This window comes from Paramormyrops kingsleyae, chromosome 11 (genome assembly GCF_048594095.1).
Source record: "Paramormyrops kingsleyae isolate MSU_618 chromosome 11, PKINGS_0.4, whole genome shotgun sequence".
NCBI lineage: Eukaryota > Metazoa > Chordata > Actinopteri > Osteoglossiformes > Mormyridae > Paramormyrops > Paramormyrops kingsleyae.
This window is the reverse complement of record NC_132807.1, coordinates 21,365,243-21,382,850: the sequence shown is the minus strand read 5'-3', so window position 1 is coordinate 21,382,850 and position 17,608 is coordinate 21,365,243. Positions and strand designations below refer to the sequence as shown.

The 17,608-nt window shown below is 40.1% G+C and overlaps 1 protein-coding gene across 1 annotated transcript; it reads right to left on the bottom strand.

The window, feature by feature from the left end:
• Nucleotides 1–2,607: 2,607 nt before the first annotated feature.
• On the bottom strand, nt 2,608–15,656 carry cdh5 (cadherin 5). The gene is made up of 12 exons (XM_023790846.2): nt 15,306–15,656; nt 10,797–11,006; nt 10,227–10,509; nt 10,005–10,118; nt 9,406–9,573; nt 9,082–9,278; nt 8,730–8,986; nt 7,963–8,099; nt 7,509–7,621; nt 7,315–7,417; nt 6,374–6,619; nt 2,608–5,258 (listed from the first exon to the last, which is right to left on the bottom strand). Exons 2-12 carry the CDS (start codon nt 10,989–10,991, stop codon nt 4,774–4,776), a joined length of 2,298 nt encoding a protein of 765 aa, XP_023646614.1. The 5' UTR covers nt 10,992–11,006; nt 15,306–15,656; the 3' UTR covers nt 2,608–4,773.
• Between the last annotated feature and the right edge of the window lie 1,952 nt (nt 15,657–17,608).

Genomic DNA, 17,608 nt, shown 5'->3' with positions numbered 1-17,608 from the left:
GTGTCCTCTGCGTGTGGCGTTGGAGCGGAAGATGCGAGTTTCCCTGGAAAGAGAACAGGAATGGGAGGGTTAGGGGTGGGGGGCAGCAGGCTGGAGTCATGTTGTCTATGTCCTCACGTCTTGTCTTCTGTGTCCCCTCGCCAAGATTTCCTTTTATAGAAACTCGCCCGACGTCCTCTTGCGTGCTGCATATGCTGTTTTTGTGAATGGCGATGTGTGTGTCCGTGTGCTTGTTATTACATTCCAGATTCAGATTCAGATGCTTTAGTGTAATTGTTGTTTCCACAGCAACAAAATTTAAAGGTGCACCCCCTCCAGTATCTCAACATCGAAACAATAGGCAAATAAGTAGCAATAAAACAAAATAAATCCAATACATAAACAAACAATAAATAAACAAACAGACTAGCACAAATTCTGTGCCTAAGGCGTGAGCCTAATAAATAAACCACCATCACAAGCAGGATTAGCTGAAGTACTTATTCTCGGTTAAAGAGGGGTAAACACTCTCTTTCATTGGCTCAATTCATTACATCACCTGAGTGTCAATAAGAGGCAGCAGGGCCGTGTCAGAAGACAGTAACACTAAACCCATTTCACTTTGGTTTCTGCCCTTTTCCCAACCCTCTTCAAAGACATAAAACTTGGGGCATTTCAGGTACTTGACATTAACTCCTCATGCATGTGGGTTGAGGAGGCCAACGAGAAGTGGCAAATGATTATCCAGCTGTAATGAAAGGTCTCGTCATGGGGAGACTCCTGCAGGTGGGATGACTTCTTCAACAACACCCGTCACTGAGAAAGGTTTATTTGAGTCAGTCTGCTGTCATTTGTTGCTAGTGAGCGTGTAACATGAAAGGAGAAATGCCAGTCAGTCTGAAGGCAACATATGCTACACATGCAAACACAAGCACCAAGGAATGGGAGTATGCCAAATTCACATCCCAGCCAAATTCACATCCCAGCCAAAATCACATCCCAGCCAACTGCAAGTCACATGTTCTTCAAGCTGAGAATCATGGGAGTGACTAGAAAAACGAAGCCATACATTACTAGTGCACGGTCAACTATTCCATTATGAATCAATTAGAAGTTTTGTAGGATATTAAAGATTTTAATATTCCCAAGTAATTTACTAAGTATGAACGGTCTTCTGTAATGTTGCCTAGTTACACATACATCTTGATTAAAAGGCTTGTAATGACATTTAATTTTCAGACCAGCTACGTGAGCTGTGTATTAGCTTAGCATTTTAATTTCATGTACTACCAGCAACACACAATGGTAAAGTAAGTAGGAACTCAGGTTCTCTGCACAGAAAACTGGAATCGGACAACTGCTCTGCTTGTCGGACTACAAATATGTGTGTGAATTTTCATTTCACTAGAGGGCGTGTGACACAACAGAACTGCACATAGTCCATTAACCAATACGCATGCAGTTTTGTTTCCAGTTGTATTAAGGATTATAAATAAAACATAAGTTACAGGTATTACTGAGCTCTGATAGCGGTGATATTGCTCTCATCTCTTGTATTGCAATATTATTTAATGAGATTTTAGTATTTCTATAGGTAGAATTACCTCTCTTACTGATTATGTATTTATACTGGTGTTCTGTCCGTTGCTTAAAAAGACAGTGAAACAAATAACAGATGAAAAATTAGCAGTTAAAGTTTGATAAAGAGAGAAATAGATACATGACGTAAGTATGTTCGGTCAGATTGCCGATTGTCAGGTCACATGTCGTCAGGGTTAAGCACTGCACCACCTGTGCTTCAGCCATAGGTAGTGAGATATAAGTTTATATATGCAGTGTTTATGTATTGCAGTATTCACATTTTTCATTCCCAAGGTAATCCATTGTACTGGAAGCACCTACAGATAAATAAAGAAAGGCCTTTTCCCAGTGGCATTTAAAAGGTGATTGTTCAGAGGCTTCAGGAAGTCCCGTTCGGAGTTCACAGAGGCATTGGCGGGAAGCAGAGCGTCATTAAAGAATTTCCTCCAGTGTCTGTGGATAAGTGTTCGCCATTATCTCAGCCATCTGTTTCTCTCATTCCTTGGCAGTTCCTCCACTGACAGTTTCAAGACACAAGACTTAAATGTTCTTATAAGATTTACATTTTGCAATTGTTGATGTTAGCCATAAAACTCAATGCCCCGTGAAACTCACTGATGCTTGTAATTTGTTCCAAAATTTGGCCACTCGATCCATGCTCATTGCCTGCTGATCCGTTATTCTCTATGGGTGAGCTGCCAAAATCTCACCAGCAAATAATTACAATGGGTATGATTGTTGTTACATTTGTTGTTTAGTTCTTGTTGTTTTGTGGCAGTAGGTGGCGCTGTCGCTTCATACCTCCCGGGTTGTGGATTTGAATCTCGCCCTTTCTCTGTGAGTGTGGAACTTGTGTGTTCTCTCTCTGTTTTGTGGGTTTCATTCTGGTTTTCCTGTCTCAGTCCAAAGGCATGCAGTTCAGTAAACTGTCGTTTCTAGATTGCGCATGGAGTGTCTGACCACTTTGATAGACAGACATCCTGTCCACAGTCTTCTGAAATCTATCTGTTATTTCATTAAGGGACGATAAGAAACTCAACCGGCAACTTTTCACTTAGCTGTAAATTTTATTTAGAAATGATACTATATTCATATAAAGTTACAGTTAAAAATTAAGTAGTTTTACACAATGCAAACTTTACAAAAAATATTTATGGTGTAATTTTAACAGAAGGCACACATTTCTCGCTCTTACAAAGCAGTGAAACACAGTGATTTTGGAAGCGGTTCTTCCAATTTACACAAACTTCATGAGGATCACACGAAAGGGACACTTCCTTACATAAGCACGCACAACACACCGGGTGGTGAAGTTCTCTTGGTGAGACTCAGAGGAAATATTTGAGAACACATACGTGCAGTCAAGTATTCTGAAAAGATGCATAATTACATACAGCAGATATACAGGCACGGTGTCTACTTGCAGTGAGGAGGCTGATAATCTTCAGTATGCACCATTTCCTGGATGAGCGACACCCATAATTCACTGGGGCTGCTGTGGTTGTAAGCGGTGGCAATACTTTCAGAGGCTATCAGTAATTTTCATTTAAGACATAAGGTACATGAATTGCCCAAATCCATCATTTAAGGATCGGCCTGAGTGTGATGTGTTTATTTATATGCACTAGAGACTTAACACTGCATTTGCATCACAGTAACAGGAACACACCAAATTCTTTCTATCAGTCACAGAATTACGTCATTACGCAACACATTTATTTGATCAATGAAACACTGCAAACTCAGCTTCGATTAAGATTTTAAACCGAACAACCTATTCAATTTTAACTTGGTTGGGCTTAAATATTTATATTAAACATATTTGTTACATTTATATTTATAACAACAAGAGGCTGATGGTTGAATTTTTTTTGCGTTACACTTTATCATACTGCCTTTTAATTTTTTCCCAGGGAGAAAACAGGAAAATAGCTACAATGTGTTAGACTCGAAAGATAACAGGGCAGGAAGCAGGCTTCCTCACACATATATGCAGGAAGCTGATTCCAGTGTTTTGTTTGTGTTTTTCGGATCAGACTCCGTGCTGGAGAGGATGGGACCCGGGGCCTCGCTGTATACAACCAGAATGGCAAAGCTTCCACAAATTGTATCTATGGCTTACACCGCCAAATAGTGAAAGAGTACAATATAAAATAAAATAAAACTAACAAGAAAATAAAGCCAAAAGAATAAAAGAAAATATATAGATCAAAGACAATTTTTTTTCCCCCCCCAAAATGTAGACGATATATAAACAAAATGCTGCACACCACTATTGCTAAATGACTTATTCCATTCACTTTGTGTATAACACGATGTTTTGCTGGATCTCAACACTCGGAGTAAAGGTTAAAGTTATTCAGACTGTATTTCTGTCCTCAGCAGACCTTTTCTTTTCGTCAATGCTTCCTGTGACAGTTATTAAAATCTTGTTTGATGGTCCTCAGAGACAATTTTTTTTGTCCTTCAGAACCAAAGTGTTGATGAGCTTTTTCAAAGAAAGCTGGAATTGACCGCAAATCTTTCAACTCCACTGTGCTCAATGCTTCCGGTTGAGCTCCCATGGCTATTGTATGCGCTTCCTGACAAAGCTGTGGTCAACCCGCTCATGACAAACGCCAGACAAGCAAATGGCCACTGAGAATAACTTAATATGAGGGTGGAGGCAACATGAATGCATGCAAATTTCTGTATATTTTTCATTCGCTGGAAATGCGGCCCTCCTTTTTAATTACATTTGATTGTGTGTGTATAATTTTGTCACCATTTAGTGGTATAAATAAAAAACAAGATTTAAAAGTTTGTTAAATCCACACAAGATTCACATTTTTTCTGTTCCCCCCCCCCCCATAAATTCATGAAAAATCAAAAGGGTTTTTTTACAACTAACGACTGATATATCCCATATCTTGCTTATTTTACTGGCAGTGAGAATTCAGGACGAACTCCATTGAACAATTCTAGAAATCATTAAATCAAAGAGAATACTGAAAATTAAATTTAAAAACACAAGTTACGGGAGTAAATGACAGAGATAAGTACATCATTTAAACTCGGCACATTGTTGACAGGGAGACCCATAGTGATTTTGCTGTCATTCTGCATTTTATCCAGGAAGGTGCGGTGAAGCTTTTTTTCTTTGACTGAAAACTGATTAGAAATGACTTTTTCTTAAAAAAAAGAAAAAAAAAAGCCTCACAGTAACTGCTGTAATCAGTACGCGTATTGATTTTCAGAAGGTTCTATTCCGTACAGCTCGGCCAGTGTCTTGAAGCGTGGACCCCAGTCATTGAGGACGTCGTAGTCCAGGCTGCCGTCGTCAGAGCAGCTCTCCAGCGAGCTGAGGCTCCCGAACAGTGACTCGGGCCCCTCGTACCCGTAAATATGGAGGGTGTCGTAGGGCCCGCCATCCCGTTCGTGGTCTGCCTCGTCCTTCTTTACCTCGATCATCGTGGCCATGTCTCTCCTGACCGCCGGCGGTTTATTGACGGCGGCGTACACGCCGGGAGGCGGAGGCAACGCGGCGCCGTCGCTCCGCGCCGAATTCAAGATGGAGACGTCGTAGCCGTTGGTGTCCATCTCGCCGCCGCCTTCCTCGTCGTAGGACACCAGCTGCTCGTGCATCTCCCCGTTCTTGCCCAGGATCACCACGGTTTCTTTCTGACAGCGTTTTCTCATGACGAAGAGGATCACAATCACTGTGGCAAAAAGGGAGAAACCTTTTATTCCAGCTTTACTTTCCTCAATCAGTTTGAATGAATTAAATGATTTGTTTCTGGAGATCAAGAATGAAAAACATTACATTTATATGTATATATAAATGTATATAAATATAATTTATATATTTATATAGTTTCCATCATCTTATCTGGTTCTTGGTTTGATTTGGGGAAAAAATGAATTTTTCAAAATATAATAAAATTAAAATGTGGAATGTGTGAAATTACTATATTTAAAAAAATAACGTATAGAAATCAAGGAACAATTAATATAATGAAATATTGCACGAAAATAAAGTCCATGTTTGGTTTAAAAATGTAGCCAGTTTTTCTGAGACATTATTGACGTTACTCACTGGTTCCACCTTTGTGACCCCAATATGTAACATTTTTGTTTCTCAAACACTGGGGGGCATCGAAGGGGCACGGATACCCTGGCAGATACCAGAACTATAGGGGTCCTTGAACACTCTACATAAAATTGGGTGGGGGGCATAATATTAAAAAACAAACAGAAACCAAAAGAAAATCTGTGTTGTTTATACATCATATTCGTATCAGTATTCCATTCATCCATTTTGCGTAGCTGTTTTTTCTGTACAGTGTTGTGGTGCACCTGGAACCCATCCCAGTAAGCACAGGCCAAAAGGCAGGGGACGCCGATCATAGTGACACAAACTATGTAAAGATAATACATCGTATAACTGGATATAAAAATCGGTCTCCTGTTGCCAATTAACATTTCTTTCTGTAGGTGACACGTCAGGTTCTATCCATTTACCGTACACATTGGGATATTTTCCTTATGCAGTTCAGAATAATGAGATTGTTCATGGGTACAAAAGCACATCCCATCCTGAGATTTGAACCAGCAGCTCTCAAGTCTGTGTTCTCCGCCAGCACCCCGCCTGCTATTCCAGTGTCTTGCCACATATCATTACCCTGTTTGTATCTACTGCCATGTATCAGCTGATTGGGATTTTAGAGGAGGAAGATTTAAGCACCGACACACAGACAGGGTTGAAGACGGGGAAAAAATGTGACAAGAAAGAAAAATGAAATAGAAAATGAGAAGGAACGAGACAAAAGTTTACCGAGAATAGTGAGAATGCAGAGGATGATGGCGATGATCGCGTGGAAGCTGGCGTTGTCCGCGTTGGGAGCCGCTTTGCAGTAGTAGTTCTTCCTGTTGGAGTCGCAGCTACACACAGGGATCGTGATGGTGGTGGTGCTGGTACGGCTGGTCGGGTGGCCTCTGTCCTCCACCGCCACCACCAGATCGTACAGCGGGTCATTCTGGTTGAAGTCTCCATGACGCACAGTGATGTTAGCAGTGTTGTCTGGGTGGCAGGGAAGCAGAGCGCAGAATGAGTGAGCGACTGTTTCATCATCGGTAGTTTAGGGACACTGTGAGCGGAAGGTTGTCGGTTCAAATCCCATGGCTGGCTGAGTGACATTACCATTGGGCCTTAATGGGAATTTGTAAAATAACAATCCAATCAACTGTCGCAGCAAAAACATGTATATGAATGGGTCAGCATTGTCATATTGTAAGACGCTACGGTTCATTTTGGTTGGACTATAGCTTATAGTCTTGATCAGGGGTAGGCAATCCACAAAGGGCCGGTGTGTATGCAGGTTTTTGGGATAACAATTAGGTCAGCTGTTCAAACCCAGGTGTGAGGACTCTTCAGCCAATCAGTCCTCTAATTAGCAATCTAATTAGGGAGTTGCAGTGAAAACCAGCAAACAAAATGGCCCTTTCTGGATAAGATTGCCTACCACTGGTGCAGATTTTGGTTGGAAATCAAAATTCATCATATGGTTAAGGAATGTGCCCAAAACTTAAAACCAACAAATTGAAGTATTTCATGCCTTTCATGCCTGTACATACCCTATTCCATGAACCTTATCCTCATTTAATATGGAAAACAAACACTTGTTTGCATGAGATATTAATGCCATTTTTGTAAAGGTCACATATTAAAAAGTAATGGGGTTACCATAACTTTACATGGTGAGACTGTGAACATACCCCTGTTATCGGTGAGTGTGAAGTTGTAACTTGGTTTTGCTAACCGGATAGTGAATATTTCCATATGTTTGTCTCTGTCTGTTGCTTTCACTCTTCCTATAATCTACGAGAGAGGAAAACAGAAAATAATCGATCACTGCTGCCAGGCTCTTAGATTTCCTTAAATATCACAAATATTGTTAATAAAAACTTACCGTTCCGGGTTGGTCAGCCTCACATGCAAAAATCATCCCTTCCGCCGTTAGCACTGGGTCATTGTCATTGACATCCAGCACAAGAAGGTTTACCAGTGCGTGGGATTTAAGTCCTGTTGAAAAGCAACAAGATGTGTGTTGTTATGCTTCCCGCTGTGTTGGTAACGGGGTGTGTTCTAAACAAGTCTCGGAGTATATATTGACAAAGATTACTTCGTGGAGTTCCTGACCATTAGCACAACAATTAATAATAATTTAATAATTAAAAATAAGGCAAAGTCAGTGTTACCCTTTGCTTATTTAAATTGTTTGCCATAATACCTTGTATACTGTTGGCAATAAAGTTTATCCCTGCACACAGAAAAATTAGTCATATCCTTGTTCTGATATACCATAGCTGACACGTGTCAGACGCCCAGACACAACCTGACAGGGGAAATATTTGGAGTACCACCTCTTGGATTTGCCTCCACAGCAGTAATAGTGAACTCCAGTCGATCAACAAGCTCTCTGTCCAGGTCTTTTGCGACCGTCATTGTACCAGTGGTAGGATCGATGGCAATAGGACAGTTTGGGTCATCTATGTGATATCTGCAGGAAAATGGGTTATGATATAACAATTGATTTTTAAAATTCAGTTTATCTTAGTGCATATTGAAAACATTCTGCTGTGGCATTAAATCAATTAACTTTTAAAGGTGTGTCCCAATTTGCAATGCACTTCTATATGTCTTTGACTAATGAGAAAGTTACACATTTTAATAAACAAAATAGAATGTATGTATGTCATATGTACATATTGTCTCATACATTACATGTTATGTAATTTCATGGTGTTTTCCCTTGTTTTCCTGCTATAGGAAACTATCAATTATTGCTGGTCAAAGAAACGCCATGAACTCACAAAAAAGTAGGCAACAGGTACACGTAATAACACAATTCAGTTATAAAAACCCTGAAGAATTTTGAATTTTGGCCAGGTGCCTATAAAAGGCAGAGGTAACTAGTCGAAAAAATCCCGCTGCTAAGCTAGCTGTAATTGCATTTGAGCGGTCAGTATAAGAAACTAAACTTAGCTGCCGAACTTTGAAATCACAAGAAAGTGCTACAACCAAATCGGTGCTATAAGAAAACTTGGAAATATGCTTCTCAAAAAAACCAGTAGTAGAAATAATTATGGTCAGAATATTGCATAAATTAAAACCCGCATAGAGAACATACCGTATGGCGAATTTGGCTTTATCGGGGTCTGTGGCTGAAACCTTTCCGACCGGGGTTTTGATGGGACTGTGTTCCACGATGCTGAAGTTGTAGATTTGCTTGGAGAACAGCGGCGGCTCATCAACGTCGATCACATTGATAGTGACATCAGCCCTGCGAAGGAGTTTCTCATCTTGGTTGTCAGCTGGTTCTTTGAGGCTACTTTCTTTTACTTCTATTACGAAGGTGTATTTATCTTTTGTTTCATAATCAAGTTCCTGTGGAAATACGGACATTAAACAGTGAGCTTTGAATTACTTCGTCAACGATACTGGTGTTGTTCAGGACATATATATTTCATAAGCACGCAGACCTGCATCAAAGTGAGGACTCCGTCTTTCATGTGGTTTTTAACTACCATAAACACCCGAGGGAATTCAAGAACGGAGAAGACTGGGTCTTTATTCTGCTCCTCATCTTTGTCTTCTAGTTCCATGATTCCAATTTTGGAATTTTGCTTTGCATCTTCTTTGACGTTAAATGAATATTTTTCTGTTGGTTGATATTTTTCTGTTGAGAGATAATTCCAGAATAAATATCAACTTCCAAATACACTTTAAATAATACCAGAATGCAAATAATTTCTTAGTTTGAAAAAGTAAGATAACGCAAATTCTTGGGTTATTTCTGGTCTTACTTTTCTTGAAGACCGCCATGTTGTCATTGATATCGAGCACGTTGATTGTCACCGTGGTGGTGTTAATGTTTCCAGAGGAAATGCCGGGCATGTCTTTGGCTTGAACAGAAATCTTGTGCATGCTCTGCTTTTCACGGTCTAGGTCGCCAACTGTGGTTCTAATGTCACCTAAAGTGGACAAAATCACTTTAATCACTTTCCTGAGGGATTAGCCAATTAACTTGAGTGATACTCCATGGAAAGTATGAATCATATTTAACGGTAATCTGAATAAAATCTCTTGAAACGGAAACTACAGACAAAACTTTACACTTTACTATATTCATATACCTACAACTTTTTCATCCCAAATGACTGATTTTAGTACATTATTTCTGCATGAAGATAGTCTCATTTTATTAAATATCTATTTATGTCGTTTTCGTTTTGTCTAAATCTACTGACTCTGAGGGAAAAAAAAGAATTCCCAATGATAAAATGATATGTGTACCACGGAGAATGTGGTTTTTACCTCTTACATCATTATTAAAATAATTATGTTAAATTAATTATTCATATTAGCAGTACATAAGAAGATTTAGATCTGGTTCATGTCTCACCTCTTTGGTCAATGGTAAATAAATCCGTTCCATTTAATAACTTATATTCAAGCTTTCCATTTGGAGTTGTCGGGTCATCGTAATCAGTAGCAGTCACTGTCATCACCAGGGTTCCTGTACAAAAAAAGGATCTGGTTCTCTAATCTCTAAATTTCAGTATGTAATTCATTGAATTATACAGAACACCAATGGTGTGAGACGAGCTTTCAAAGTCTCCTTTACCTTTTGGAGATCTCTCCACAACTGATCCTTTGAAGTCTTGTAGAAACACTGGATTGTTGTCATTTAAGTCGGAGACATTGATTTCAAATTCTTCCTCATTATCCACTTGCCGATTGGTTCTGGTATCAATAAGTCTGGCTTTGAGTCTATACGAACTTTTCTTCTCACGATCAAGCTTCTCCTGGGCGTATACATCTCCAGATGCATCAACCGTAAAGATTCTGCCCGCACCATCTCCTTCAATTTTATATATTGTGTGGATATTAGATTTATTTGAATGTAGCTGAAAAAAAAGTTAAATTTTTATAGTGCCAAAAGAATTATTGCCCATAAAAATGGTATAATAGTATAATAGTTGAAGAGCATTTATTGCCTTGCATATGATTTTACTGGTACCTAAATATTATATTGGTAGTAAATGTTATGTGGGTAGTATAAAATGGTGAAACAGTTTATTGGTGGTTATTGAAGGATGAATGTCAAATATAGCATTTAAAATATACTCTGTTTGTTTTTTACGCAGTAAACAATTATAATGGATAAATATATCCAGCTGATGGTGGTGTTTACCTTCATAACGCGGTGCGGGGGGTCTCTTTCCTCCAGCACATAGAAAGACTTCCACTCCCAATGTCGCTTATGTCTCTGCAGTGACAGGGAGGAGGGCTCACTCTTGGCACCAGGAGAGGCCAGGCTGAGTGTCAGTCCAGAGAGCAGCAGCCATGACATTGGCAGCATTATCAGGCCCCGGGCAGATGGTCCCATGTGGTGTGAAGGTTTCTGTGGGGTGAAGCGGACGTGGAACCATCAGGAATTCCCACACCCAGCAGAAGCATCATTGTGGGTGGGGTCTAAAATAAACACTCTCTCTGTGGTCGGCCAGACCTTAAAATATTAGAACACGGGGAGAACAGGGCTATTTCAGCGCAGTCTGAGATATATCCAGGGCTCGAAATCAGCTCACTCACGCAGCTGAAGTGATTCATTTAGACAAAGAAGTCAGCACTAGCTTGCTAGCTAATAAAAAAAATGACATGCTGGACTGCGTGTTTCACTGAACTAGCCCAATAGGCTAGGAACAAAAATTCCATCAAAAGTTCCATCCCTGGGCATCACGCCTACGCGTCTCCTCGTACCTGGACCCTATCCTGGGACCCCCCCGGGCCTGGGCCCAGGACAGCTTCTCCAGTTTCCCCAATTACAGGAATGGAGAGTAGCTGTGGGATAGTAGCCTGTGTACAGTGTACATATCACCTCCCAGTTTTAGAAGCCTTCAGTCCTAAGGTTCTCATTTAAATGCCTTTAATGCCCCTTTCAGAGCTAACAAAACAACCGTATTATATTTTGACTAGTCTGTTGTTTTATGGGTGGGGGTGGAGAATGCATGCCGTTTCAACATACTGTTAACGCTGGCAGCTGGCCCACTTTGGATCAGGTCAGAGCCTTCAAATACGGCCTCCACTGACCAACGGAAGGTGGAATCATGGAAAATAATTTAAGTAATTCTCCCACAATTGAGCAGTACTGCCCCCAACAGGCCAGCCTACTTATCACTCTGTTCAGTATTATTAGTAATAATTGGCTTTCACCGTGAGCTGAAAAGCTCCACATTTAACTGCAGTTTTATTACAGTCATTTCTGATATATTCTGATATAATTTTGATCATAAGGTAGATAGATATTATGTGGTGCAACCTTTACACATTGCGATTGACCTCTGATCGATCATTTTACTTTATTTTTATTGGATTTCTCATAGTCCGCAAGAACAGATCAACGATTATTACAGATCAACGTTATGCAGCAATAAAGTGAATTCAGTTGAGTACCTGATTCTACTGAATGGCCAGGTTATCCAATCAATCGATTTATTTCTTTCGTAATGGCATGGGCATATTCCAGGATGATAATGCCAAGATTCATTGGGCTCGAATTGTCAAAAGAGTGGTTCAGGGAGCGTGACGAATCATTTTCACAAATGAATTAACCACCACAAAGTCTTCACCTTATCCTCATTGAAAGTCTTTGAGATGTGCTGAAGAAAATTTTACAGAGTGGTTCAACTCACCTATCACCAATAAAAGATCTCGATGAGACATGAATGCAAATCTGGATGAAGAGATTTGTTGAGATGTTGCACAAGCACGTGGAAACACTACAGTGATGAATGTGGACCATAATCAAAACTAAAGGTGGTCCAATGAAATATTAAAGTGTGCGACTTTTTTTTTTTGACCAGGCAGTGTATATGACTTGTTATGCAAAACCACCCACCCACCCATCCATCCATCCATCCATCCATCTTCCGACTGCTTATTTCGGTCAGTCTGGTTGCTGGTATACATAATCATTAAGGTGCAGGACAAGGTAGACCCGAAATAGGATGCCAGTCCATCACACAGCATTTATGCACACAAGTGCAAATTAGAGACAACGTTTCAATCATACTAAACATCTTTGGACTGTGAAAGGAACCTGAATTACCAGGAAAACCCACATGAACACAGAGAGACTGTATAAGCCCCATACATGGGACCAGTATTAGTTTGTGAGAGAAACCCAGGGGGGTCATGGTGCTCAGGTCACCTAACCCAAAGCAGATTCACAGTACACGTGGGGGCCAGTCAGTGGGTTAGGATGCTGTTTCTGTTATTGGATGGTTGCTGGTTCAATTCCCAGGGTCAGCAGAGTGATTTTGGCATCAGGCCCATTAGCAAGGCCCTTAGCTCTTTGTTCCTGGGACTGTCCGACCCTGCTCTCTCAAAAAAAGTTTGTCTCTGTGGATACTACTCAATTATACCCCAACCATGAAGTTCGGAGGCCACAATGCAAACCACTGAGCCAGTACAGCACACTCGGCTACAGCGTCAGCATTATACATTCAAAATAACTTCTGTTAATTTTCACCCATATAGCATGATGTTTAAAGGGGGCACCTTATCAGCCAAAGGAAGTGGAAGCACAATACTACTGGGAAATACTCCTGCAAGGTTGCCATTATGCTAATTTGTCTGTTGTAACACACCCTTCCTACCATTGAATCTCACACACCATTCTGCCTTCTGCCACAAGAAGGAAGGAATCCATCTTGTAAAAATAACATCTTATCTACCCAACTAAGGACAATAAACAAGCTTTCAAAGTAAAAAACCTGCAGTTTTCAATAAGCGTGTCTCTTTGCATTCACTTGATGGGGGGGCTTCATTACTCTACCCAAATCAGACCTATAAACCTGAACAATGTTGAAGATACAATGTATCACAGCTTCTGTCCTCAAAGCAAATACTCTTTTCTTTTTCAGCAGTTTCCCACTTTTCCTACTGGGAGTTGATGCTTTTGAATAAAAAGCTGGAGAGAGATGTGAGGCTGCCGTCCGCTGAAAGTGGGGGCCATATTTCGGGATTGTGAGACTGTAGTGTCACATCCAGAGCCTCGATAGACACGGCTGGCAGAGATACACTTTTAAGGATCGAAAGTTAGCTAAACATCTACGCAAGCAACATGCTCCACAAATATGGTTTGGATTAAACAGATCAAATAAATCCCAGTATTATTTTTGTAACTAAGCAGCTTGGGTTTATGAACGAAAGCCTTTTATCTCAGTTCCAAGCAGAATACAACTCTATGAAAATGTAATTTGTGACGTGGTTCGAAAGAAATGAACAAACATCTCGTGCATATTTCCAGTAGTATCTCAATTACTTATTATAACACAGAATTTGCGATTCAGTGCTCTGTGCCTGCGACTATTATCATGGTGTAGTTTATTTGGTTATGGGCTTTTCAACACCAAAGATATTGTTTCTCAACCTGTAGCATTTACTATTCGATCTAAGGTAGGGTAGATATAAATGAAAACTTTATTCTTTCATTATATACAATAACAAACATATAAATAAATAAATAAATCATTAAAAATACAGGTAACACTTTACAATAAGGCTACCCTTTGCCACTTAAAAATGGTACTAACTCATTAGTAAGAAGAAAACTTGTTTATAATTGTCTAGTAATGATTTACAAAGTAACCTAATTAATACCCTGCTTATAAACCATTCATAATCCCTTTATAAGAGTAGCCTAATTGTAAAGTGGGACCAAAATACATATATTATGTACAATAAATAGTGGAATTACTAGTTCTGTGTCGTATTCAGCAGCTTAAGGAACATCAAAAAAGCTCTGTATTGTACTAGAGTGATCGGCTGTTTGAGAGACATTACAGCTCCTTTTCTCTTTGGTGCCTTTTAATACAAACTCCAAAAGTTTATACTGCATCATCAAAATTGTTTCTGGCAGTAAAGGGGGAATTTATCAAATATAAAAAAATGTCAGACTAAATTATCTACTTCTCCGGATTAAAATGAGGCCACCACCCAGATTTTAACACATAATTTATCCCGTGAATCCTACTTGCTTAATTTTACATGTTGCGGAGAGTATCTAATTCATAAAGGATCATTTCTGGATGACTGTGGCTTTAAAAGGCAAACAAAAAAACTGCATGAAAAATAAGAACTATCCAAAAATAAACAACTGAGAGAACATAATCTGTCCAAACAAATGGATAAATGATCTATAAGGCTCCCTGCATTTACATTCCATGACAGGCTGGGGGTTTGGGTCCATTCTTGTTTGAGGATGATACGGTCTAGTAGGGCAGACTCTAAGTCACACCGTCGCTTGCTGTTCAAGCTCAGGGTACTTTTGTGTCACCTGTCACATTTATTTAACCCACGATACTGTGTGATAGATGGCCTGGGGTTTGAGGTCCCTCTCTGTGCCTCCCTTCAAACTCTATGGACATTTACATCATACTACAGCCTAAAACTGGGACATGATCTGGACTCACCTCAAACGACACTGTTATTTAGCCAAAGTTTATGTGAAAATCTAAATAAACTTTAAGCAAATACAGTTCAATTATTCCTGTAATACCATATTGTCCTAATTGTTCATCATATAGCATTTTTAACTTGATAACTTTATAAGAAAATAAAGCTTTAAAAAAAACAATCATTATACAACATTATAAATCCACAAGTCAATCACTTAAGCATGAGAATGATCATTTCTTACCTGAAGGTGATTTTCTTTGGGTCACCTCCCTTGTTTCAGTCCTCAGCAACCCAAGAAGCAGTACCGTTTTAGGTCGGTCCGTGCGCCGGTGTGTGCGTGAGGAACGCAGGGCAGAACGTACAGCTGTGAACCTGTGTAAGCTCAGACCAATAGAGTCAAGACTTGTAAAGCTGCCCAGGGTGAGTCTGACTTCACCCTCCTGGGAGGGTTTCCTGTTATTGTCCCAATCGTGGGCTCTGCAAGTGCTGATGAGAGTGGAGGAAGTCTGATAAATCCAAACTAATTGCTGGTTAGAAATTCTGAGCCATGGGCAGCGGTCGCAGGGGGATACGATGCTAGAACCAGGCTGATCTGCAGCTGGAGCGGCGGTGAGAGAGTGACAGGACGTTCCGAGGACGGCTGATTGTGACAAGCAGGGAGAGAGGAACAAGGATCATTAAATCGCTGCTCTGTGCCTGTGATGACAACATACTGTAGGAAAGGAAAGAAAGTGAAGCGATTCATTATTTATACCTACGGCACAGAGATTATGATAAACAAGAGTTAATCCCATGAGATTTTCCCCCATAGTGGTATAAAATTTTTCAGGAAACATCAGAGTATCCGATAAAGGAATCTTGTCTAAGCCGGTAAATGAGATGAGTGGGTTTTTCTAAACCCCTTAGTCTATGTCCCTGGAGCATCAGCTGTAATGTGGGTAATCTGGCCTCGAGCTTGACGGATATCGTGTCCCACTGGAGGGGCAGCGCTGGTATGGAGGGAGACAGTCTCTTTTTAGACTGTTTAGTCTGAGGGAGTTTACTTGACAGGACAGCTGTGGCAAAGCAGGAGAAACAGAGGCACGGGAGGTAAATAGTCTTACTGTGTCAGGAGCTAAAGATGTCGTAAGTCAAACTCAGTTTGTTCAAAATTGACATATTCTGACTTCAACGATCATGACAGTGTAGTATGAAGAACGGGAATTCTTCTTCAGCTGTGTCTGTAAGAATTTGCTATTGTCTTGACCCCTGTCGATGTGTTCAGGTATGTATGAAAAAGTACTACAAAGCAGAACAAACATTTTAACGTTTGGCCAGGTTAATGTCCCTGCAGTGACTTCTAGTGTTAAATCCCACAAGGGCTGGACTGGGGGGACCTGTGTCCAGGGCCAGTTTTGAAGCTCAGTTGAACCCTGTTTCCCACGGTCCTATATGCTGCAAGGAATATGGCATTAGGTTAAGGTTCTTCCCCTTCTCACCAAATGACCCATTCACTTTCATTTTCATAACCGGGATGTACTGCATTGCTGGTCAGTTTAATTTTAAGTTCCCTCTATATCAGGGGTCTGTCTTCCTCTCCGGGCTGTGTGAAGACGGTCAGGTGAACAAGCAGGACCAGACTGATACCACGTGACTCAACGAAAGCCCTTCTAATCACGTGAACCGAAAAGGAATTAAGGAAGTTTGCCACTCTCTGGAAGATAAAACCACTTGATAGCAGTTTTCTCTAACCGTCACCTCCCAAAACACACCCAAGCTGCCTACATGATAAGTAATGGGTAACCCAATCAATGAGTGATCTGCATCATCCCGAGATATGGACACAGCGACCAAGAAGCTCCAAGAAAAGCGAGGTGCAGACTTTAAAAAATAATTCTCCACCACTAAGCCATCCACTATAAGTGATTTTTCATTATTTGTTTAATAAACTGTAACTTCATTATAAAACAGTTATCGTTCCTCCAGCTTCCTATTAATATAAGGAGTATGAAATTGCTTACATATTAATATTACATTTTGAAATATAAAATTGTGTTCTCTGTGCCTTTTAATTTAAATTTTGCTTTGCATAAAAATGCAAATGAGTACAAAATGCATTTTTCAAGCATCTTGATTTTGTTTGACATAAATTAAGCAATTAATATCCAGAAATATGTTGCAAGAGCAGGTCATCGGAGTGCAATGGAGTGGAGATTTTATTTCCTTTTCACATCACTGAGCCCCCTGAACAGGAACTACATAAAGAGGTTTTATGCCTAAATAGTTAGTCTAAATATTACATCATATATGAGAACTAACATTAATGGTAAATGTGTTAGAAGTTTTTACAAGTTTACAGATACGTCATGTCTTCTTCAGCAGCACAGTTTTCATTCCCAGGCTGACGTCATACCCCTGATTTAAGATCATTTTCTGTGTGCAATAAGTGATGGAAAGAGACACACTTACTTTACAAAACATTCAGTTTCTCAGGTTAGGGCCATAGATGGAATACTGGCAGAATTCCTGGTGGTCCTGCTGTATCTGTAGGCAAAGAAATACTCA